Source organism: Penicillium alfredii (genome assembly GCF_028826965.1).
Source record: "Penicillium alfredii strain IBT 34128 chromosome Unknown utg000007l_segment0_segment0, whole genome shotgun sequence".
Classification (NCBI taxonomy): domain Eukaryota; kingdom Fungi; phylum Ascomycota; class Eurotiomycetes; order Eurotiales; family Aspergillaceae; genus Penicillium; species Penicillium alfredii.
Genome location: NW_026622704.1, coordinates 953,658 through 976,791, shown reverse-complemented (window position 1 = coordinate 976,791; position 23,134 = coordinate 953,658). Strand labels below are relative to the sequence as shown.

The following is a 23,134-nucleotide window of genomic DNA, read 5'->3' as shown; positions in this document are numbered from 1 at the left end:
ACGTAGATTGATCACACTCAACCTTAATTTTTAGTCAAATAGATGGCAATCGGATCGTCGCTCAGGACTACGAGACAAACACTCAAACCTGCCAAATCGATGCCCACCCATGCCAAGACTGCATACACCCATGGCAACTTGCTCTGATACATCAGATTTTGTCAGGGCAGAAGAATGCCAACACTTGTTCGGCTTATCTACGCAGGTATCCAGATGAATTTATTTTGAGCAAGTAGCTTTGCCAGGATCAATGAATGTATACAGCAGTAGCTTACATCTTGATCTAAAGGGCGACAAACGTCACGTGACCGGGATCGAACGATGTGGGGGTCACCTGATGGCGCTATCCCTGATCGGGAGATTTGTTTTGGCCCTGTCCCAGTTTGGGTTGGGGAATCCCGGTCGCACCTTCCCCCCACCGTCAACAAGAATTCCGTCCGAGCCGTGCGACTCACATTCTCCCTCCCCTGCGCGTCTGTCGGCCCAGCCTTTTTATGTGTCTAGATCCAGTCTCTTAACCCCGTCACGTTTTGAGAGCAATGCGAGCTCTCCCTTGATTACGCATTCCGTCGACAACACCGCCTGGGCACGTTCGAAGAAAAAAAAGGTCTTCGCGCTACAGGCTCAACCCGAACACCCCACTTCTGCTATTGAAGCAGGGATGCGGTCCATCGCGCATGAGTGTCTTTCATCGATTTTCGCATTCGTGTCGCGACGCTAATAGTGATGTCAACCCAATTCTCGTCGCTCAAGCGGGCTCAGACGGATCTCCCAGAGCAGTCAGTGAGCCCGATGCGACAAGGGTCAACGGCATCTACCAACTCGTCCATTTACTCTGCGTCCAGCTCGTTTGTACCGAGTCGAACGAGTACAGTCTCCTCGAATTCATCGATACCGTGTAACTTGGGCCACCACCGAGGGAAAAGCGAAGCAAGTACCATGGTGGGCTCAATGACCGCCGCTGTGAAAAAAACTGAACGCGAAAGTTGGACAAACGCCGGCACCGCATATAACAACATTCGTCGGTCTCTGCGGCCACTGCAACAAGCGCCCAATATCCCTCCTTCCGCGAAGCCCAGCGCGTTTCGGCACTCGCGGAGTCAGACGATTGATGAATCGCAGAACCGGAAGGACTACCGTCCAAGCACCCCGGAGTCGCGCCATGCTCACTTCCAAGAAAATGAATCTCCTCGTCACAAAGCAGTTGGCTTCGAGCCTCAGACCCCTCCTCCCGCTTCGCCTCACCACTGGTCCCCCAACCCGGCATCCTCTCGTCCTTCTTCACCCCAAAAGACGCTCTCCAACAGTCCTCACCCTCCACAACTCACTACCGCGCTATCTGCGCCGGAACTCGAAACCTTCCAGAAATCATCCACGCGTCACCTGAGGACCCTCTCCAAGATCGCGCAGTCTGGGGAAAACGAGGAGTTTCAGTTTGGAACGACCACGCCTACTGTGGTAGGCTTGCAAGGGCGCCGACGTCTGAAGCGTGCCGATTCAGTGGCTGGAAGAAATGGTGCAGTGTCCCCTCAAAAGCCGAGTACATCCTCATGGGCCGCAGGAAACTGGATGGACCAACAACGCCAGTTCCTGCAAGCGTACGAGTACCTGTGTCACATTGGAGAAGCCAAAGAGTGGATTGAGGAGGTGATCCAGACACAAATCCCGCCGATCGTTCAGCTGGAGGAAGCTCTCCGAGATGGTGTTACGCTTGCTGAGGTCGTGCAAGCCATGTATCCGGACCGTACACTTCGCATTTTCCGCAACCCCAAGCTTCAGTACCGCCATTCAGACAATATCGCTGTGTTCTTCCGTTTTCTAGACGAAATCGAGCTGCCGGAACTGTTCCGATTCGAACTCATTGATTTGTATGAGAAGAAGAATCTTCCCAAGGTCATCCACTGCATCCACGCACTATCCTGGTTGCTTTTCAAGAATGGTCTCTTGGACTTCCGCATGGGCAACTTGGTTGGCCAGCTCGAATTCGAGCACCATGAGCTCGAGAAAACCCAGAAAGGACTGGATAAATCGGGGGTTAGCATGCCTAGTTTTGCAGGGATGGCTGCGAACTTTGGTGCAGAACCGGAGCCGGAGCCGGAGCCAGTTGAAACCGAAGAGGAACGAATCGACCGCGAGTTGCACGAACACGAAGCTTCCATCAGTGACTTCCAGGCTCAAATTCGAGGAGCGATGCTGCGCCTGAAGCTCGGCTCTACGATGAATGATCTTTGGGACTTTGAGCCTTTCTTGATTGATTTGCAGGCGCGGCTGCGTGGGGATTGGGCCCGACAGATTAGCCAGTACCGACTCAGCATGCGTCAGTTCGCGGTCAACTTGCAGGCGATCAGTCGGGGATTTATTGTCCGTCATCGCCAGCAGGGAGAGAAGCAATCACGCAAAGCTCAAGAGTATGACATTCTCAAATTGCAAAGCCTAATCCGTGGTTCCCGAGCCCGTGCACAAGGAAGCAGACTGCAAACCCGCGTGCGGTGTGAAGAATCTGGCATCAAGCAGTTCCAAGCTGCCATCAGGGGTGCGTTGCAGCGAAAGAACATTTCCGACCAACACGAGGAGACTCGATGTGCCGAACAGGATATCGCAGCGCTGCAAGCCGTCCTCCGTGGTGCCTTGCAAAGGAAGCAAATGAGTGCGCAGTCCCTTGAAGTGGAGCAATCCAGTGCCCCCGTCAAGTCACTGCAGGCAGTGATCCGAGGGACACTTCGCCGCCAGCAGTTGGCTCAAATGAAGGCCTCCCTTCACAGTGAAGCCACCAAGATCACCTCCATTCAATCAAACGCCAGGGCACTGGTAGCACGGAAGCGCCATTCGCAGTTCCTTGCCGCCCTTGCAGAAACCCAGAGCGAATGCACTGCATTGCAAGCTATAGTTCGGGGCGCTACAATCAGAAAAGACAACACTGCTCTCCGCACCGAGCTGGCACAGCACCAAACATCGGTGATCGACTTACAGGGCATCCTCAGGGGACAAGCTCAAAGGCAATTCCTGGATTCACAGCGGCGCTCGCTGGCCAAGGAAGAAGCTAGCATTTTGGAATTGCAATCCAGAGCAAGGGCTGTCATCCAGCGAAACCAGCGGGCTGCTGAGCGAAAATCCCTGGAGAAGGAAGAGCCTGCCATCATCGAGCTCCAGGCGCTGGCTCGCGCCGCGGTTTCGCGAATTCAAGTGGGCGGTATTCTCACTGATCTGGAAGACAATGAGGAGGAAATTGCTCAACTCCAAGCTCTGGCCAGGGCCATGATCGCACGGGTCGAAGTTGGCCAGATGCTGTCTGATCTCGAAGCGGAAGAAGATATTGTCACCGACCTTCAATCACGCATCCGAGGACAAATCATCCGCAACCGCTTTGAGGAACGGCGCCGCCACTACAACGAGAACATGGAGAAGGTCATCAAAGCCCAGAGTGTTATACGAGGCCGGATCCAGGGCCAGGCTTACAAGAGCTTGACAAGCGGGAAGAACCCGCCTGTCGGAACTGTCAAGGGCTTTGTGCACCTCCTCAACGACAGCGACTTTGACTTTGACGAGGAAATCGAATTTGAGCGACTGAGGAAGGTTGTTGTTCAGCAAGTACGACAAAATGAGCTCGCTGAGCAGTACATCAGCCAGCTGGACATCAAGATCGCCCTTCTGGTCAAGAACAAGATCACTCTCGATGAAGTTGTCAAGCACCAAAAGCACTTTGGAGGCCACATTGGCAACCTGCTGTCCAACACTGAGATTTCTTCCAAGGACCCATATGATCTCAAGGCTCTGAACAAAACCTCAAGGAAGAAGTTGGACCAGTATCAGGTGTTTTTCTTCCTCCTTCAGACTCAATCACAGTACCTGGCTCGGCTCTTCCGGCGGTTACGCGAACTCAACACCTCAGACAAGGAATACGAGAGGATCAGGCACCTGATGATGGGGCTGTTCGGATACTCGCAGAAGAGACGTGAAGAGTACTACCTCATCAAACTTCTAGCACGCTCGGCAAAGGAAGACATCGATAGCTTCGCATCGCTTCCTGAATACCTGCGCTGTACCTCTTTCTGGAACAAACTCTTTGGTTCATATGCGAAATCACCGCGGGATCGCAAATTCTTGCGTGATGTCTTGGGAACCGTGGTTCGCGAGTCCATCATTGACAACCCCGAGCTTGATCTGGAAAGCGACCCGATTCAAATCTACCGCTCCGCCATCAACAACGAGGAGCTTCGCACCGGTCAGCGAAGCCGCCGTCAACCCGATCTCCCTAGAGAAGAAGCAATCAGAGATCCCGAAACGAGGGAAACCTTCATCCAGCACTTGCAAGATCTTCGCGACATCGCTGATCAATTCTTCTTGGGCTTTGAGAATTTCTTGTACCGTATGCCTTTTGGGATCAGATACCTCGCCCAGCAGATGTATCAATATCTTCTGGAGCAGTTTTCGAGCGAGGACCCCGGTTATATTCTTCAGACAGTTGGCCACTGGGTGTGGAAGAACTATTTCCAGCCTGCCGTGTTGGAACCGGAGAAATATGGAGTGGTCGATCGGGGTCTGACCCAAGAACAGAAGCGGAACCTCGGGGAGATATCCAAAGTCGTTGCGCAAGTCGCTTCTGGAAGGCTCTTTGGAACCGAGAACGTCTACTTGCAACCTCTGAATAGCTACATCGGGGAGTCGATCCAACGCTTAGGGCGTATTTGGGGTCAGAGTAAGTTACTTTTGCTGTTTGTTTTCGTCTTGAATGAGTCGTGATCAGCACAGCTAATTCTTTCCCAGTGATCTCGATCCAAGACGCGGAGTCCTATTTCGACATCGACGAGTTTAACGATCTTTACGCCAAGGCCAAACCCACTCTGTATATCAAAATGTCCGACATCTTCTCAATCCACCAACTCGTGGCCTCGGAAATCAGTTACATGTGTCCACATCCAGACGACTTCCTCAAGGAGCTTGTGCGTGAACTGGGCAACGTCAAGAGCAACGAAAACGAATTGATGAGTGTCAACTCCGCCGAAGTCAACCTCACATTAAACCCGAAGCTGGCTCAAGTCGAGGGTAAGAGATCCTAACAGACTACCTTGAACCTAACAAAGGCTAATAAGAAAAACAGATCCGGAAGCAGATGTCAAGGCGTTGTTTATGGAAACGAAGCGATGTATCCTTTACATCATCCGAGTTCAGAGCGGTGCCAACCTAATGGACATTATGGTCAAACCACCAACCGAGGAGGATGAAGAACGGTGGCAAACACTGGTTACCAAGGAGCTTACCACTAACAACGCTCGTCGAGGTGCCTACTCTGAGGCCAGCACCCTGATCGATATCGGATCGATGGACTATGCCGAGCTCAAACACACTGCCCTCGAAAACATTGTTCGCCTTGAGCAAACAGGCAAAATCACTCGCCACAACCACTACCAAGATCTCTTGAACGCCATTGCCATCGATATTCGCACCAAACATCGACGCAGAATCCAGCGCGAACGAGAACTGGAGGGCTCCCGACTGACTTCCGGTCGATTGAGCGACCAAGCCATCTACCTCGACCAACAGCTCAAGACTTACAACGACTACATCGAGCAGGCCATGATCACTCTGCAGAACAAGAAAGGAAAGAAACGTTTCTTGATGCCATTCACTAAGCAGTGGGATCACCAGCGAGAACTCCAAAAGTCAGGCAAGGTATTCAAGTTTGGGTCCTACAAGTACTCCGCTCGCACCCTGGCCGACCGCGGAGTCCTGGTGTCTTGGAAGGGCTACACAGAACGACAATGGGAACGGGTTGACTTGACCATTTCCAGCAACGAAGTCGGGGTGTTCACCATCGACGGCAGCAGCGGCAACATGATGATTCCCGGCGCCAACGCGCAAGTGCCGCTGGACGATTTGTTGCAGGCTCAATTCAACAACCTGCAATTCATGGACTTTTTCGACGGACATATGCGGGTCAATGTCAACCTCTTCTTGCATTTGATCATGAAGAAGTTCTATAATGAATGAGCTCTTCTCATACTTATGGACTTGATGAGGGATGAACCGGGTTTGCATGTTCATGGACATTGTTACTTTTCTTTTTCCTGTGTTTTGTCTTTGATACCTAGGTACTTTTCTTATTCCTTTTTTATCTTCGAGTTTGACAGCGATTGCGCCTTGGTTTTACACGGGCATCCGAATGTATGTACACAATATGATCATTGACTTGTCCCCTTGAGGGATCTATAAGTGGAATTCCTATCTGTACCTGGCACCCTCAAAAGAGTAGCAGCTTCAATAGAAAAGTAGTGTCTCCATCCATACTGGAAGTACCACATGTAGGCTTCTCCAAATTCTCCACCAAGCTAGAGGATCCGGGGCTTGTTTTCAACATCTCGCCTATGATGAATCGTGACGGAATCCGAGGATCAGTCAACTATGCAGGGCTGAACTCTTGAAGCAACCAGGAAATTCTTGAAAATCGAGACAACCTATCCAGTGCAAGCACACTGGTTGTCCAATGAATCAAATATGCCGCGAAGAACACTGGATACTCTGTCACCGGAGCTTGTGTTCCTGATATTCAGCTATCTATCGCCCGTTGATGCTTCTTGCCTGGCTTTATGCAGCCACCATCTCATGGCTCCTCTGGTTTCAACGAAGTTCTCAGAAAAACCTTTTCTGGCGTCCGTACAAGACGACCAAGCGAAAAAGAAACTACGCATCGATCTCTTGACCAGGCTTGCTCGTCATCTATCACAGGATTACCTCTACTACGCCTGCTTGCGACTTCACCTTTGGCGACATGTCGACTTGCCATCACCAAACTTCAAGCTCCGGGGCAGTTTCAAATCTATCAAGTACTCATGGCTCTACTCTAATTATGGGAGCTCATATGTGCCCGTCTTCCACTAACTCGCTTCACCAGTTCCATTTTGTCCATCTCCATCTTGCCATGAGGAGATTCTACTTCGGCCCGTCCTTAGGTATTTCTGCAGAGTCGCTACTGTATACCGAAGGCGCTCCAGTGAAAGAATGTCTAAAAAAGAGTTCTGGGCCTCTCATCGGATGGGCCTGATGTCCATTGAAGCCCGGGTCTGTGCCTGCGCATGCAAATTCTCGCGGTAGCAAAGCGGCAAAGCGTGCGGCAGATTTACCAGGAAAAGGATGCCCTTGGACTCTGCGGGCACATCGGATCTCACGCGAGCACCTTCTCCAACATCATAAGGTCGCTTATTAAAGCATATTGCCAACATGAGCAAGAAGGCATTGGCAAGATTTTGCGTCAAGGAAGATGTGACCGCTGCAACACATCCTGGAAGCTGGAACTACGCGAAGTCGACCAAGAGGATATCTGCTTGTTTCTGACACAGTGGAGGGATTTAGGGCCAGGCTTGGACCCGGAAGATAACCGGTGGGGAACGCAATAAGACTGGGCCCGTGAGAGGACATTGAAATCCAGGGAGATGGTGGATGATCCGCGCAGGCGATTCGAGATGATCTCGAATGAGTCCGGGTCTGCGTCTTCCCAAGCGTTGTCGGAAGAGAATATGTTTCTCCGGAACGTGTCTCTTGCGAGGACAGCGATATCGAACTGTCATGACCCAAATGGAATGGTTGGTGGTATCTTCGAGGGACAGAAGACGAGGTCAAGCATTCCTTTTGTACTGTCATCTAGCCAGAAATAGACTGAGATTGAATAAGCCGTTAACCCTCGCGCCTCACTTTTATTATGTTTAAAAGGCGATGTTGTCTAGTTAATGCATTCGGATAGATCGCCGTGATCCTACTCTATTTGATACCCTGTTACATACCTTTTTTACCGACCTTTGGAATAATCCTTTTATTCGGTTTCTTTTTCTTCTCTTTCTTCACTAGAATGTTTGCCTCTGTGCCTTGAGCTATCAGGTGGCCGTCACCTATTCTTATATTCTAAAATATACAATACTCTTTTGGGTTGCCTTGCTGCCTCACCCCCAGCCCCTTATTCCTCCTCTCTCTCTCTTCTCTTCCTTCTCTTCTCTTCTTCTTCCTTCATCCTTCGCGCCCCCCACTGTTGCTGTTCTGTCTGCGTCCTCCAAGACGCTTGAGCTCCAGCAGTGCCGGACGCCAGAATTTCTGATTCAAGCCAAGTGAAGGTCACCACCACGCACCATCATGACAGCCCTCGGGCCAATTGGTGGTGAAGTCGTTGGTTTATCTCAAAGTTTTTGGATCGAACAATCGCGCAATTCACTGAATAATCCTGATTTGGCAACTGGACTCTCTTCCGTCTCCAAAGGAGATAGGAGTCTATGGGAGAAGGCCTGACCACTCTGGAGACGTCTCTCGAGGCTATTCGGAGTGTTCTCGCTGTGCCGGTTCTAAGCAGGAAAGGAGAATACCCACAACCCTGGAGTCTTCTGGAGACGGTAGCGGGCCTTCGGGTCCATAAGTCTACTTAGGGACCGTTGATTCAGAAGGGCCCCGTGAACCTGCTGCGTCTAGGTTATTCTACCTGGGCGTGTGGACAACCGGGGGCATTCCTAGATAAATTCTGTATTTTGCTCATTCTACGCCAGTCCTTCACACGCCCCAGTCAATCATAAAGCTTGGGGCAGCGGTCAGTTTCATCCAAGTTACATGTCCTCTGACTGACATTATTGGTAGTCTCGGTCAAACGCTCTTCTGTTCTTCCCAATTTTCACCACGCAAGAAGATCATTGCCAACAACCCACACCTCTTCGTCTTCCTCTCACGCCTTCTTCGTGCATTCGGTCGATACATCAGCCACAAGTCCAAGCTCAGCCTCGTGGGCAGTAGTAGCGGTCATCAATGCTGACATTCTGGAGCACTGAACCCCGGAGAGTGCTTCAACCTATCAGTTCCCTTCAAGCATGGTCCCTGGGAGAGAAAACGAGAGCACCAACAAAGGAGAAGCACTCCCGATTCGTTTCGCTGGAATTGGTCGGCCAGGCCTCGCGTTTGGCTTTGGGGCCATGGTATTCCAGCTGCTGCCATCAATGAGGTAGCTTAGGTTCACTCTGGCCAGCATCAAGCTTACCAGCCATGATCTGAGGCCTGCGCCACTGAATTATTGGTGAACAAATCGTCATATTTTCCTGGTATAGAGCCGTTTTTGGACTCTAGTAGACTCTCGGGCTTTGAATTCTACTCGCTGTAAGGCCAGATATCATTTCTTTCAGGTCCAACTTACACCTGTGGACACCCGTGGACTTCATCTACTTCCCTTCCTTTGGGGGACTTCTCTGTATACTATTAGCATGATATTCCATAAAATATCAAAATAAAGCCAACAAAAAGTTGAGACACTCTTTTCCCGATGGATTTTTTTTTCGTAAATAATCAGCGTATTGCTGGAGCATCTACCCCATACACTTAGCAATTGATTGCTGAAGTCTCGGGACTGCGGTGTGCTGCCCGGTCAGGGGCAGCCACGTGACTCTCGGAAGCCAGCGCCAGCTGGAATTCATCGTCCCCTCCATTGAGTTGATCCCTGGCCCCCGGTGATCTTCCATTGTTTTTTCTCCGTTGAAAACCCAATCACCTGTCTCCTTGCTAGGTGTCCCATTTTAGCACGCTTTCTGCCAAACCTCCTGCCTGCTTCCGATTGACAAGCCCCTCTCCATGGACTTCAACAACCTCAGGGATCAGGTCAGCAACCTGACTCTATACGATCTCAAGGCGGGTGTCCGCAAAGTGCAGAATGGTGCGTGAGACCTGCTATGCCTCCATCGTATTCCAATTGAAAGCCACATATCTTGTCGTTGTCGCAATATTCCTCGAAGTTAACCCGACCGCTTCCTTCTAGCTGTGATGAATTATACCGAGATGGAATCCAAGGTCCGTTCCCATACCACCGTCGCACCAACGACGGAAACAACACACGAAATTCTCGGCCCGCGTGGCTTTGAAATCATTACACGGCAGCTCGGCTGATGATGAGTAGGTTCGGGAAGCCACAAACAACGATCCTTGGGGTGCGTCGACGACGTTGATGCAGGAGATTGCCAACGGAACGCATAGCTAGTCAGTCGAGGCTTGACTCTTGTCCTTCTGACATACTCCGTGTACTAACCATCGCTGCAGCCAACTGCTCAATGAGATCATGCCCATGATTTACAAGCGGTTCACCGACAAGAGCGCGGAGGAGTGGCGACAGATCTACAAGGTACAACCGCATGCGAGTTACGCGCAAATCTTTTCCGGGGGCTAATTTTGTCTTTATTCTGGATCTACAGAGTCTTCAGCTTCTCGAATTCCTTGTCAAGAACGGATCAGAACGGGTTGTCGACGACGCAAGATCGCACATGTCGCTGATGCGAATGCTCCGACAATTCCACTACATCGACATGAATGGGAAAGACCAGGGTATTAATGTGCGCAACCGGTCGTCGGAGTTGGTGAAGCTGTTGGGCGATGTGGACACAATTCGCGCGGAGAGGAAAAAGGCCCGGGCCAACCGCAACAAGTTCGGCGGCTTCGAAGGTGGCATCAACGTCGGAAGCGGAATGTCCAGCTCCAGCCGTTATGGAGGCTTTGGCAGTGATAGCATGGGATATGGCGGATACAGTGGCGGTGTCTTTGGTGACGGCGGAGGGTTCGGCGGCGCGTCCTCCGAATTCCAGGACACCGGACGACGGCCCAACCGGTTCGACGAGTATGACGAGTACGATGAAGGAGATGCCAGCCCCCCGCGCTCGCGCGAACCCGCAGCCCGCTTGAACCGGGAGCCGAAGCCCCAGCCGAAGCCAGAGCCTGTCGCGGATCTCTTTGACTTTGGGGACGATGAACCTGCCGCTACCACGGCGCCTTCCTCCACTGCCGCCGGCAAGCAGCCCGCGGGTAGTGCCCTCAATATGCTGGACCCCACACCGGCCGACGATGATGACTTTGATGACTTCCAATCTGCAACCCCGGCTACACAACCACCCACACAAGCAGCATCGTCGAACCAATTCTCGATTGCGCCGCCAGCATCTACCGCTAGCACGACTGCTAGCACGCAGTTCGTTGCGCCGCAACCTGTTTCGGCTTCGCAGGGAGCCAACATCAATGGTTTGGTTGGTTTCACATCGATGACCCCGACCCCGACATCCAGCTCGATTGCTTCGCCCGTGTCGCAGACCGCTCCCGCGCAGCAAAATCCTATGGTCCCGAAGCCCTCAGGCTTCTCGGCGGCCACGCCCAACTACTTCACCTCCGTCTCCAACACCCAGCCGGTGTCATCGCACGGTGCCACTTCTTCCATCTCTTCCACGGCTGCTCCCGCGGCCCCCGCTGCCAGCAAGCCCGCTGCTGCGCCGACCAAGGCTTCCGGGGACGCTTTCGGCTCGCTCTGGTCCACCGCTAGTGCCAGCGCCGGTATTCAGAAGTCGAACTCCCAATCAAACAAGGGACCCAACCTTGCCAGCATGGCCAAGGAAAAGGCCAGCGCGGGTATCTGGGGTGCCCCTGCTCCCTCCAGCGGCGTCTCCCCGGCCCCGTCTCAGGTTCAGCCCCAGCAGAAGCAGGGCGGGCAGACCGGCAGCTCGGGTCTTGATGACTTGCTCGGCTAAGCTCTCCTTCCTCCTTCACTCTGCCTCTTTCTCCCCCCCCCCTCTGTCTCTCTCTTCCTCGGTCTCCATTTTCGAGGTATTCCCGTCAAAGCTGTTGGCTTGACTGAGCATTTTGTTGGATGTATTCCTCCCGAGGACAGACATCTCCTCTTCCATGTATTGTGCGCGTTTATTCTGGGGCGATGCCTCGCATTTCCATGGATTCAGACTTGTCTACCTTTCTTTCAAGTTCTTCTCTTTTCTCTTTTTTTGTCTTTCTATTCTACTCGCCCAATCTTGTTTGATCCCCTCCTCTCATCTTTTTCTTTCTGTCTAGGAATGGCTGTGCTGGTTTAGCAGAGCAATTTGGAAACAAAATTTCCTTGTTTCTTTCTTCTTTCTCTTTGGGACCTTGCTCTACATTATATATCATATATCCCTTGTCTAGGTGGAGTGAGAATGCCTTAAAACGATACTTGTTTAGCATAACCGCTCAAGACACCTTTCTCTACCTCAACTATTTATTTAATGATACATATGGACATGAGTCTGAATGTCTCTTAGTAGGCATTATGCTGATGCTAATTGAATGCTAGAAGAACGCCTCCGCGCTGAAGGAAGCTAGATACATGTGAGGACGGGGAGGGGAAGACAAATACGTGCATGGGCGTTGTGGAAATGGACATCAGAAGAAATATAGAAAGAAAACTAAGAGAGAAAAAAAAGTAGAGAAGAGGAGAGAAGGAAAAAAAAGATAAGATAATAAAACTCTTGAGTTGGGGGGTAGGCAAGATGATGGGGAGGAGAGATATGTGGGCTCCAAAGAGGAAGAGATTGATGCTTCAACTTCGTTCCTTGGGAATAAAACTCTGCCAAAGTCAGGGAGGAAGAGACATGGATTTCGCATTCATAACGAGATGTGGGGATTGAATGTAAGTCACAGAAGTTAGATCAAAGAAGAATGGTTGAAAGGGGTATCTGTATCGTTTCATCACAGAGCTTTTAAGGAGGAAGAGGGGAGGGTGTTAGGTTCGGTCAATGGCATGGGAGGAAGCAATAGAGAAAGAAGTCAACCATGGAGACTAGTTCAAAGTCACTAGTTTTGGAAGAACGTCGCGTTCCTCTCTGCTCGAGACGACGGGGGTGGTTTGCGTTTTAAAGCGAGTGGGAGACTTGGAGGGCTTGAGGGGTCGAGGGGTTGGATCTTCTGTCGTAGTTGATAGGTCAAGCGAATGGCATCGGCCAGTCAAGAAGGCAAATGCCTCCTACGGTCTCTTTTGGACAAGGCACAGCACAGGTGGCAAGACATTGCGGGTGTGCTTCGCCTTTGAGAGCCTCCTGGCCCCACGCTATAGAGAGAAGAGACAAAGGCCGCAGGCTTGGATGACTGGCTCCAAGATGGCATGGGTGGAACGAATGAGCCGCACGCAAGAGGAACCGTGTCGGGGAGCTGGCTGGATCAAATGAAGTCATATGTAGCTCGAGGCCACAGCTGCTTCAGGTCTTAGCCAGCATGTTCGAACGGTTTCCACCGGCCGTCTTGCTCTTAGAGACCTCAGTCTCGGATGAAGCATCCGGGCCTTGGATTTGAATAGTGACAGGCGTGTCGCCGTTCGCGCCCTTGTTGCCGTCGTGAGCCGAGGAATTGTCACTCCTTTCATTCTGAGCAGGCAGAGATACTGGGCCGGACTCGCTGAAATCGGTGCCATTTCCAGTCACATCGGAAGTCGTCTCGTCGTTCAGAGAAGTCAGCCCTCCTTCGATGTCGCGCAAAAGCCGCACAAACTCTTCCGGCACGAGTCCGTTTTCTCCCGTCTTTGGATCTTCCGCGACCAACCAGCCTTGGCCATGTCGGTACGAGACGTAGATCACTTGGCCCTCGGTGAGGGGAAGCTCATTCTCGTGCTCCCGAGTGAAATCAAAAAGTGCAACGGCCTTTCCATTCATCTCTTCGTCCGGGCAGCCGACCGCGAATTGAAAGTCACTTGCGTATCGGTCATCGCCAGCGGTTTCATCATCCGAAGTGAAGCCGGGGTCGTGCTCGTAGCCCTGCTGGGGACCAGGTCCACCGTATCCCGCGTACGAGTACCGCCCTTCATGGGCCGGATACGTGACGTACTCTCCACCTGGCCCATCGTCTCCCGAGTCACCATCGTTCACATAATATGTCTCGCTGCCATCAGCATGCAGACCCACGAACGTTCCGCGGTCTTCGTTTCGGGAAATCTGGTCGGTCCTCGTCAAGCCATGGTTGTCGGTCGTTCCGTTTAAGTCAACAACACTAGCCTTTTTGCGATGACGGGCCGTGGTCATTACCGGGCTATGCAGGTCCTCGTCCTCGCTATACGGAGGACCGTCTCCAAAGGACATCGCTGGCAGTTGCTGCTGATGGCCATAGTTCGTGTCGGTATTCCATCCAGAGGCCCATGGGCCCCGTGAAGTATCCCACGACGTCGGCGGGTCAGACAAGCGTCGGTGCTCGCTCGCAGGCGACGACACGCCGGAGGCGCGAGGAGGTGGAGGCCCATAGTGGAGATGATGAGTCGATGGATAGGCGAAGTCTCGCACGAGAGCATACGGAAGACTGGAGTGAAAAACGGGAAACACGTGCGAGCCTGGACGCGATCGGTTCTGGGATGCGAAGGACACGTTCGAATATGTGGACAGGCGGTCCTTCACGTTGGTCGACGACCGTTTCAACCCTTGATCTGTCACGAGGGGCGGCAGAACCGACAACGTGTTTTGTGTAGACGTCGGAGAGGACATCATGGTGAACTGGGATACAGGCAGGTCGACCCAAAGTTGGCGGGTCGAGATCGGGAAGTGTCACTTTGGGTCTCAGCAGGCTAAACGTGGGGTGTTCATCGGTCGCAGCGTTGGCAGCTCTAGTTGCGCATTGCAATTGACAGCGCACCGACAATACCCAAGTCACAATCGGGGGGCAAAGAAAGCCCTGTGGGATTTGTGGGCACCCACAGTTCACCAAAGGAAGGGGAGTTGTGTGTTGCTGGTGGAGTCGAACGGAATTCGAACGAAATGGCAGGTTGTACCGAGTACTCCGTTGACTTCGATTCTGAAAAGATCAAATGCCAGTTCCCGACTTCCAACCCGACAAATTTCTTCTATTACCGGGCTCCAGGACTAGGACCCGCAGACGAATGGGTGGATGGGGCGACCGGCAAACAAACACGATGAGGGGGGGGGGCTCGAGTGGAGTGGCCGATCTGAGGCGCCGGAATGTGAGCGACTTCCAACGAACAGACCTCAAATTGAAATCGGGCACACTATGTGATCAGGTCGGTGAGACAAGACCGGAAGACTGGTCACGGTTTGCCGAGCTGGGTGTAAAGGGGGAGATCGAGGTGGTTGAGATTGTCCCGCGATCTCGAGGATAAGAATGCTAAATATAGCCGAGACTGCAGAAAAGCGATTGTCAGATCGAGGGGTACCGCAGAACCCACTTATGACCAAATCACAACACGATGGGAATGAAGCACACAGCAATCACCAAGGAGGGTTTGTGTGTTTTCAGGGACTTGGGGGAGGGGAGGGCAGCAAACGCTCGGAGATTGCCATACCTTGTCTCTGAGGCCGAATTTCTAGTAAGGATCAACGGGCGCAGCTCGCCTAGGGAAGAGTGGGGGGATGCGGTCCGCCGATCGGGCTTGCCGAGAGATACGCAAAACACACAAGGAGACAAAAACAAAGCCAGTGCGCCAGATAATCAAACACCCAACTTCTGTCGAGACAGACATGGATGCCGCTGTGTGAAATGCGAATCGGCGATGCGATTAGCTCATCAGGTCACGTGAGTTAGCGTGTTTCAGATTTGGTTTCGGCGATTCCCAATTGGGAAGTCACGGCTCTCCCCTAAACAACCGCCTACAATACTGTAGGCACCCGATCCTTTGTTTCCTCGTCTGCTTCACTCTCATCTACTTAAAAAAAGAAAAAGAAAAAAACCTCACACAGCATGCACCGTATTGGCATTGTGATTGACAGAAAAAAAATTTGACATTGACTATATGGACTACATTCAAGGTCCTAATGGACGGAGGCCGACTATTTTCCAGTGGGCTGGCAACCGTCATGCACGGTCCTCACCACGGTCTTCAAAGTCGTCACCGTGGTGGTTCGGATGGCAGCCATCGGGGTCGAAACTGAAGGCGCAGAGGAAGTCATGGATGAGATACTAGACCTCGTCTGCGCCAGCTCCGCGAACTGTGCATAGATCGCGGCATTGTTGATATCCTGGTCGCTGGCATAGCCACCTGCCACCTTCACGCGGTTGGCGGCGGTGTCCACCACGTCCACATCCATACACGTTGTGTAGATCTCCTTTTTGCCCTGGGGGTAGCTTGGATCGGCACCTGGGGCAGTGGGCCAGTCCCACACCCAGTAGAGGGTGTATGGCTTGCCGGCCGGGGCGATGGCAGGCAGTCGAATATCTTGCTGGCACCAGAGGTCCGCGCCCATCAGCTGGTTGGCCGTGTGGGGGTACTTTTCCTGGCGATGCACGGAGATATTGCTCGGGTTGATTTGGTAGCACTGGCCATCGTCGAAGTTCTGTTTGGAGAGAAGTATCCCTCGTTTATCCCCTCCGGTGCCCTTTCGGTTCCAGACGCCGTGGATGTCCAGGAGGTTCTCGTCTGTCTTTGGCTTCGTCGTCCCGTAGACATACACGGTGCCCCGGTTCGGTGGTTTGCCGGGCTGGTTCTGGGGTAGAGTGACATGGCCATTCTCCTGGAAGCGAAGTGCGATTGCAGCGCCAGCGCTGGCCTTGAGTCGCGGGCTCCCGTCGGTCTGGGTTTGTTTTTGTTGTGTGTCCTTGCACATTTTGTCGGTGGGGAGAATCTGCGTCACGTTGGCTCTTGAGCCTGGCGGGATCAGATAGGTCATGGTGGTGTCGCTGAACCCCGAATCGGTACGACGGTGATTGCCTCGCGCATATCCTGGGGCTCCGATGAAAGTCCCATTTGGTGCAATGACTGTGAGCTCTTCTACCCATGAGTGGGCATCGGCTGAGGCGATGAAGAGGGCGAGAAGCACCCTCAAAATTCCGTGGAGAATCATAATGGCAAGTTCGGGAGGGTCTTTTGGAATATGAAGAACAAGATGTGCATTCTCATGGGTTTTGTTTTGACTCCGGCCCGCGGTGTCGAGGTCGAGTTATTCTCTAGTGAAGGGGGGGTTCGCTTCACTTGTAGACCGAGAGGGGACGTGTTTTTTTTATTGAGGACAGAAGATAAGCATTGTTGGCGTTGCCTAGTTCCAAAGGAGCGTAAAGAAAGGTTTTCTTTGTTGTGTGGCTCAAAGGCAGGAAATCAGATGAAATCCATTCACTTCAAACAGTGCTGATACTTGGGCGTCAAAGAAACTGTGTCAGTCTTTCACCCCCAAGGCAGCGATAGAGAGAACACAAAGAAGATTAGGCTACAAAGACCCTGTTTTTCTTGGGGACCAGCCACACATATAGGAGGCAGAAAAAGCCTTGTCAAGAGTCGTCGCGCGTAGTGAGGGCTCCAAACAAACCTGATACCGACTGGAGCCAGGGCCGGCGCCAGGGCTCAAACAAGACATCTCTGGATTATAGCTGTTAATAGACTTGTCCTACAATCTGCGACAATAGTGAAGATTTCTCAACTAGGGTAGACCCCCAAGAGAGAATAAAATGGTTGGGTGAGGTTGCAAGTTGTAGAACGCGATGCCGAGGGTCGGGGATATTTTTATTCCTCATAACCAAACTCGCACCTCCTGGCGCGTAGCTCCGGTGGGATTTGCAGATCGCTCGATCTCAGGGGAGCTGCAGATGTTGCGCATCTGCAAGTAAATCGGGCTGGTGGGCGCGGCTATTGGCTGAGCGACACCCCTGGCGCTTCGCCTGAAGACTCCAGGATTACAGAGAGAAAAAAAAAAAGATCTAAAGAAGCCAAATGGTCTTAGTTTCTTTGACAAGTCTCGGGAGAGACAGGGGTCTTGGGCTTCTGATCTCATACATTCTGTCATTGAAACTTACCCTGGGCCCACGTGCTTTGGGGATGCCCTAAAGTTGTCGGTCTTTGTTTCGGTCCTAAGAGCCTCGATCGCTTGGGCCCAAGATACCCTGGCTTTGGCTGATTGGTAATATTTGATTTCATTTGCGAGGGATCCTATTAGTCTTGAAAAATAGGGTGCCATTGCGGGGTTGGGCGGACAGTTGCTCTTTCAGTAGGGTGAAAGATCCGCAAGCCACTGAGATCGAGGCCGTCTGCAACAAGTCGTCATAGTCTAGTCTTAATATTCCCATCTACCTTCCAGAGGGTTTCATATCGGATCTTATGTGCGAAGATGGTCTAACAAGAGGCGGATAATTCTAGTCCCTGATTGAGATATCCTCCAAGACCATGGCTGACGTTCTCTATTCCAATGCAGTTCCTCGATGGCCTTGGGCTTTCGAGATATATTACCTTGAAGGCTCTCTCTTCGAACTACACTGTCCCCTATGTGTTTGTTCGCAAAGATGCAGGGTCTTCGGTGGTGTTGCCCAATATTTGCGGTAGAGCCCCCGGGGTCGGACCCTATTACGCAACACCAAAAAAAAGGCATGCCCTATAGGATTCACTGTTACGCCCCGAAGTAGAGTTAGTGCAACAAAGAGCAGGAAAATGGGGGATCATGCTCTGGTACAAAGGATTTTTGTTTGGGTTTCCTATTGGCTTAGAATAGGATGGTCTCATGGGATGACGTATAGATCTGAATGATTGTCTTTGTGTTGGCATTCATTCTACCATCCTGCGAACTGATGTATTTTATTTACTCTTTTGAATGAAATTGTGAGGGGTTCGAGGGAGATCAGCGTTTCCTAGCTATGCCGTACAACCCCATTCTGCATAGATAGACCACGTAGAGGGGGTTGACTACTGAAATAGGCCCAATGCATTCAATGTCACAGGGAATCCAGGTAAGAAATGGCTTGGATGACACTGCAGACGTGTTTTTGGCTTTGGGATATTCTTCTTGGTTTGTCTCGTATGGACCATCGGGAGTTCTCCGTCCATCTTTAGTCGCACTATGGACGCAGAGCTTGAGTTATCTGACTTCTCCATTTGCTCCACTGATGTGGGTTTTGCAGTCAGTTGCATTAGCGGGGAATGTTGATCGTTCTTATTTCTGCGTTCTCAAAATCAACCTGAACTTGAATTTTGTTCTTATTCTTGTAGAATGTCTGGTTTTGAGCCAGGACCGGGAATTGTGTTGGGGGCTGTACGAACCTTGGGAAACCGCTCTTTTGATTACAAGGGCCATGGGAGGGCTCAACAGTGTGAAGCCCTGCGCGCATCGCCACATTCTCGAAATTCTGCAGAATCATGCCGTGTGTTCGCCCAGCCCTGGGGGACTTGGGTAGGACAAGCAGGCAATTAGGGAACCGTGCATTTCTCTCTCTCTTTTTTTTTTTGCCACCAGAGTGCCCCAGGAGAGAGACAGGGCGAGGTCAAGTCATTGTAGGGCGACTTTTCTCCAAGCGAGAAACTAAGTCTGGATCGGGAAGCATTCATCGTGCTATTGTTCTGTTTTCTCCAGTTCATGCCCCGTTTGACGTGCCAGATATACCCTGTGGGTTTAAATACTCTTCTTTTCTTGACTCCCCAATATTATTTAATCTCGTGAATCCTTTTTGTCTCGTTTTCGAGATTGTCAGATCGGGAGTTTCCAGAACCTCCCCACTGCCGTGCCTTGGCGTCGGCGATACTTAATTCCACCGAGTATTTTGTGCTCAGGGGGATCCCCAATTTTTAGTCGCGAATTGTCCCTGCTGCTCTGCTTTGTCTCTTGCTTTTCCCCAGGCCCTCTTCCTCTTCCACTTGGGTTTGGTGAGTGGCTCTCTAAAGAAAAAAAAAAATCTCAGTGCTCGTGGGAACTGCAGTCCGTGAAACCACCTCGTGAGCCACATGCGGCTCTCAATCTAGGAACTGCACGAGAGCTTTCCTTTCGGCCTTGGTCGACACCGAATCCCGGTTATTCTCACAGGCTCTGGTCCCCTGTGGACCATTTCTACCCCTCCGTCCCCCAAACGCCTTCAACAGACGTCCCTACACACCGCCTCTGTGACGACCCGCGTTATGGCCTCGTTTGTCTCCAAGAGACTCCGCTCAACGGAGGAGAATCAGGATGTTGAGCCAAGCTGGATTCGACGCCAGGTCACCTGTGGCCTGCAGTCTATTTCTCGCCGGGCCTGTGTGCACCCAATCCACACAATTGTTGTGATTGCCCTTCTTGCCAGTACCACCTACGTCGGGCTGCTGGAGGGTAGCTTGCTGGATACAGCCCGTACTCCACGGAATCTGGCGGGCCAGGTGGATACAGACACTCTCCTTCAAGGAGGCCGGAATTTGCGACTGGGAGAGTCGACTTCGTGGAAGTGGCAGGCAGAGGATGCCTGGGCGGACTCGAATGTGAGAATTTTTCCTTTCCTTTTTCTTTTTCTCCCCCGACATTGATCTCACAACCCATGGAATAGCAGGTTGGAAAGCCCGTCGCTCAGCACTTGGCCTTGACCACCTTCATTTTCCCCGACTCCACCTCCAAGTCGGCCTCGACTGCGCCCGCGGCCGACGATGTCCCCGTCCCTGCCAATGTCTCCGCCAAATCAGTCCCGCACACCCCCAACTTTTTCTCGCCTTTCTCGCATGATTCCTCCCTCGCATATACCGTTCCCTTTGACCAGGTACCGGAGTTCTTGAAGGCGGTCCAGGAAATCCCAGACCCGTCTGCGGAAGAGGAGGAGCCCAAGAAATGGATTATGAAGGCTGCCCGTGGACCCGCGCATGGATCCAGCAGAGCCTTCAAGGTTTGGCTTACGGATGCGTGGAGCTCCTTTGTGGATCTCATCAAACACGCGGAAACCATCGACATTGTGATCATGGCTCTCGGGTACATTTCGATGCACCTGAGCTTCGTCTCGCTTTTCTTCTCGATGAGACGGCTCGGCTCGAATTTCTGGCTGGCTACCACGGTGCTGTTTTCTGGATCCTTTGCCTTCTTGTTTGGCCTGCTGGTGACCACCAAACTCGGTGTGCCCATCAACCTGCTTCTGCTCTCCGAAGGCCTGCCGTTCCTGGTGGTTACTATTGGCTTTGAGAAGCCGATTATGTTCACTCGGGCGGTCCTGAGCGCTTCGGTGGACAACCGGCGGCCGCGTCCGGGTGCTGCTCCCCGGCCTCTTGCCTCGAGCACCCCACGCTCCATCCAGGATTCCATTGCCACTGCCATCAAGGACCAGGGATTCGAGATTGTTCAGCATTACTGTATTGAGATCGGTTTGCTGGCTATGGGTGCTGCCTCCGGCGTGCAAGGAGGTCTTCAGCAGTTCTGTTTCCTCGCTGCTTGGATCCTGTTCTTCGACTGTGTCCTTCTCTTCACCTTCTACACCACCATTCTCTGCATCAAGCTGGAGATCACCCGCATCAAGCGCCATGTGGCGCTGCGCAAGGCCTTGGAAGAGGATGGCATCACCCACAGTGTGGCTGAAAATGTCGCCTCGAACAACGACTGGCCCAGTGCAGGATCGGACAGCAACGATATGGATACCAGCGTCTTTGGACGAAAGATCAAGTCGAGCAGCGTGCGTCGGTTCAAGATCTTCATGGTTGGCGGTCTGATCTTGATTAACATCGTCAACCTGTCGGCCATTCCCTTCCGGAACCCCGGTAGCGGTGCTCTGCTCTCCCGTTTCTCCAACGTCATGGCGCCTACTCCTATCGATCCATTCAAGGTGGCAGAGAATGGGTTGGACACTGTCTATGTGTCTGCCAAGAGCCAGAAGCAGGAGACCGTGGTGACGATCATCCCGCCTATCAAGTACAAGTTGGAATACCCTTCCGTCTACTACGGTTCGCCCGAGGAGTCCCGGTCGTTCGACATTGAATACACCGACCAGCTTCTGGACGCTGTTGGTGGCAAGGTCCTCGAGAGTCTGCTCAAGAGCGTGGAAGACCCCATCATCAGCAAGTGGATCATCGCAGCTTTGACGCTCAGCATCATCCTCAACGGCTATCTCTTTAACGCCGCTCGCTGGAGTATCAAGGAACCCGAGGCTCCTCCTGCCGCCCCCAAGGAGCCGGTGCCTGCACCGAAGGTCTACCCGAAGTTTGAACCCAATGAGCAGGAATCGAAGCGGACAGCCGAGGAATGCGAGCTGATTTTGAAGGACAAGCGCGCGCCTACGCTCACTGACGAAGAACTGGTCAATCTGTCTCTTCGCGGAAAGCTTCCCGGCTATGCCCTGGAGAAGACCATGGAAGATGAGACTTTGATGAGCCGCGTCGATGCCTTCACCCGCGCCGTGAAAATCCGCAGAGCCGTGATCTCACGGACCCCGGCCACTTCCGCCACCACGAGCTCCTTGGAAGCATCCAAGCTCCCGTACAAGGATTATAACTATGGTCTGGTTCACGGCGCCTGCTGTGAAAACGTCATTGGGTACCTGCCCCTCCCTCTCGGTGTTGCTGGCCCGTTGAAGATCGATGGCCAGAACTACTTCATTCCCATGGCTACCACGGAAGGTGTGTTGGTGGCGAGCACAAGTCGTGGCTCAAAGGCCATCAACGCTGGTGGTGGTGCAATTACTGTTCTCACGGGCGATGGCATGACCCGCGGTCCTTGCGTGAACTTCCCGACTTTGGCTCGGGCTGCTGCTGCCAAGGTCTGGATTGATTCGGAGGAAGGTTCGAGTATCATTACTGCGGCCTTTAACTCGACCAGCCGCTTTGCCCGCCTCCAAAACCTCAAGACTGCCCTCGCCGGCACCTACCTCTACATCCGCTTCAAGACAACGACTGGTGATGCCATGGGTATGAACATGATCTCCAAGGGTTGCGAGAAGGCGCTGAACGTCATGTCCACCGAGTGTGGCTTCGACGACATGGCCATCATTTCACTTTCGGGCAACTTCTGCACGGACAAGAAGTCCGCTGCGATCAACTGGACCGACGGTCGAGGCAAGTCCGTTGTGGCAGAGGCCATCATTCCTGGCGATGTCGTCAAGAATGTTCTGAAGAGCGATGTCAACGCCCTCGTGGAGCTGAACATCAGCAAGAACTTGATCGGGAGTGCTATGGCCGGCAGCATGGGCGGGTTCAACGCACACGCTTCCAACATCGTGTCTGCCATCTTCCTGGCCACTGGCCAGGATCCTGCCCAGAATGTCGAGAGCAGCAGCTGTATCACGACCATGAAGAAGTAAGTTGTTTTCTCCCTCCATTGATTCTCTATATTCCGGGCCCAAGGATGCTGACGGATCACCCAGTTCCAACGGCAATCTCCAGATTTCCGTATCAATGCCTTCAATCGAAGTGGGCACCATCGGCGGTGGCACTATCCTTGAAGCACAGTCGGCTATGCTGGACATGCTCGGTGTCCGTGGCTCTCACCCCACCACCCCTGGAGAGAACGCCCGACAACTGTCTCGGATCATTGCTGCCTCTGTTCTTGCCGGTGAGCTCAGTCTGTGTGCTGCACTCGCCGCCGGTCATCTTGTCCGAGCACACATGGCCCACAACCGCAGCGCAGCTCCCACCCGGTCCGCGACTCCTGTGTCGGCTGCTGTGGGCGCTGCACGTGGACTGGCCATGTCATCCAAGTAGAAAGAAAACGAAGAC

At 52.5% G+C, this 23,134-nt stretch overlaps 5 protein-coding genes across 5 annotated transcripts; 3 read left to right on the top strand and 2 right to left on the bottom strand.

Moving 5' to 3' along the window:
* Positions 1-321: 321 nt before the first annotated feature.
* On the top strand, positions 322-5,988 carry NUU61_005043 (putative Ras GTPase activating protein; the record flags this gene model as incomplete). The annotated part of the gene is made up of 4 exons (XM_056655625.1): positions 322-496; positions 683-4,696; positions 4,765-5,043; positions 5,099-5,988. 4 exons carry the CDS (start codon positions 322-324, stop codon positions 5,986-5,988), a joined length of 5,358 nt encoding a protein of 1,785 aa, XP_056511238.1.
* Positions 5,989-9,588: 3,600 nt separating this feature from the next.
* NUU61_005042 (ENTH domain-containing protein) lies at positions 9,589-11,519 on the top strand (the record flags this gene model as incomplete). The annotated part of the gene is made up of 5 exons (XM_056655624.1): positions 9,589-9,670; positions 9,773-9,804; positions 9,911-9,990; positions 10,051-10,132; positions 10,203-11,519. 5 exons carry the CDS (start codon positions 9,589-9,591, stop codon positions 11,517-11,519), a joined length of 1,593 nt encoding a protein of 530 aa, XP_056511237.1.
* Positions 11,520-12,995: 1,476 nt separating this feature from the next.
* Positions 12,996-14,267, bottom strand: NUU61_005041 (adaptor protein NBP2; the record flags this gene model as incomplete). The annotated part of the gene is made up of 1 exon (XM_056655623.1): positions 12,996-14,267. The coding sequence occupies one exon, from the start codon at positions 14,265-14,267 to the stop codon at positions 12,996-12,998; it is 1,272 nt and encodes a 423-aa protein (XP_056511236.1).
* Positions 14,268-15,560: 1,293 nt separating this feature from the next.
* Positions 15,561-16,571, bottom strand: NUU61_005040 (uncharacterized protein; the record flags this gene model as incomplete). The annotated part of the gene is made up of 1 exon (XM_056655622.1): positions 15,561-16,571. The coding sequence occupies one exon, from the start codon at positions 16,569-16,571 to the stop codon at positions 15,561-15,563; it is 1,011 nt and encodes a 336-aa protein (XP_056511235.1).
* Positions 16,572-19,597: 3,026 nt separating this feature from the next.
* hmg1 (HMG-CoA reductase) lies at positions 19,598-23,119 on the top strand (the record flags this gene model as incomplete). Its single annotated transcript, XM_056655621.1, has 3 exons — positions 19,598-19,930; positions 19,996-22,715; positions 22,783-23,119. 3 exons carry the CDS (start codon positions 19,598-19,600, stop codon positions 23,117-23,119), a joined length of 3,390 nt encoding a protein of 1,129 aa, XP_056511234.1.
* Between the last annotated feature and the right edge of the window lie 15 nt (positions 23,120-23,134).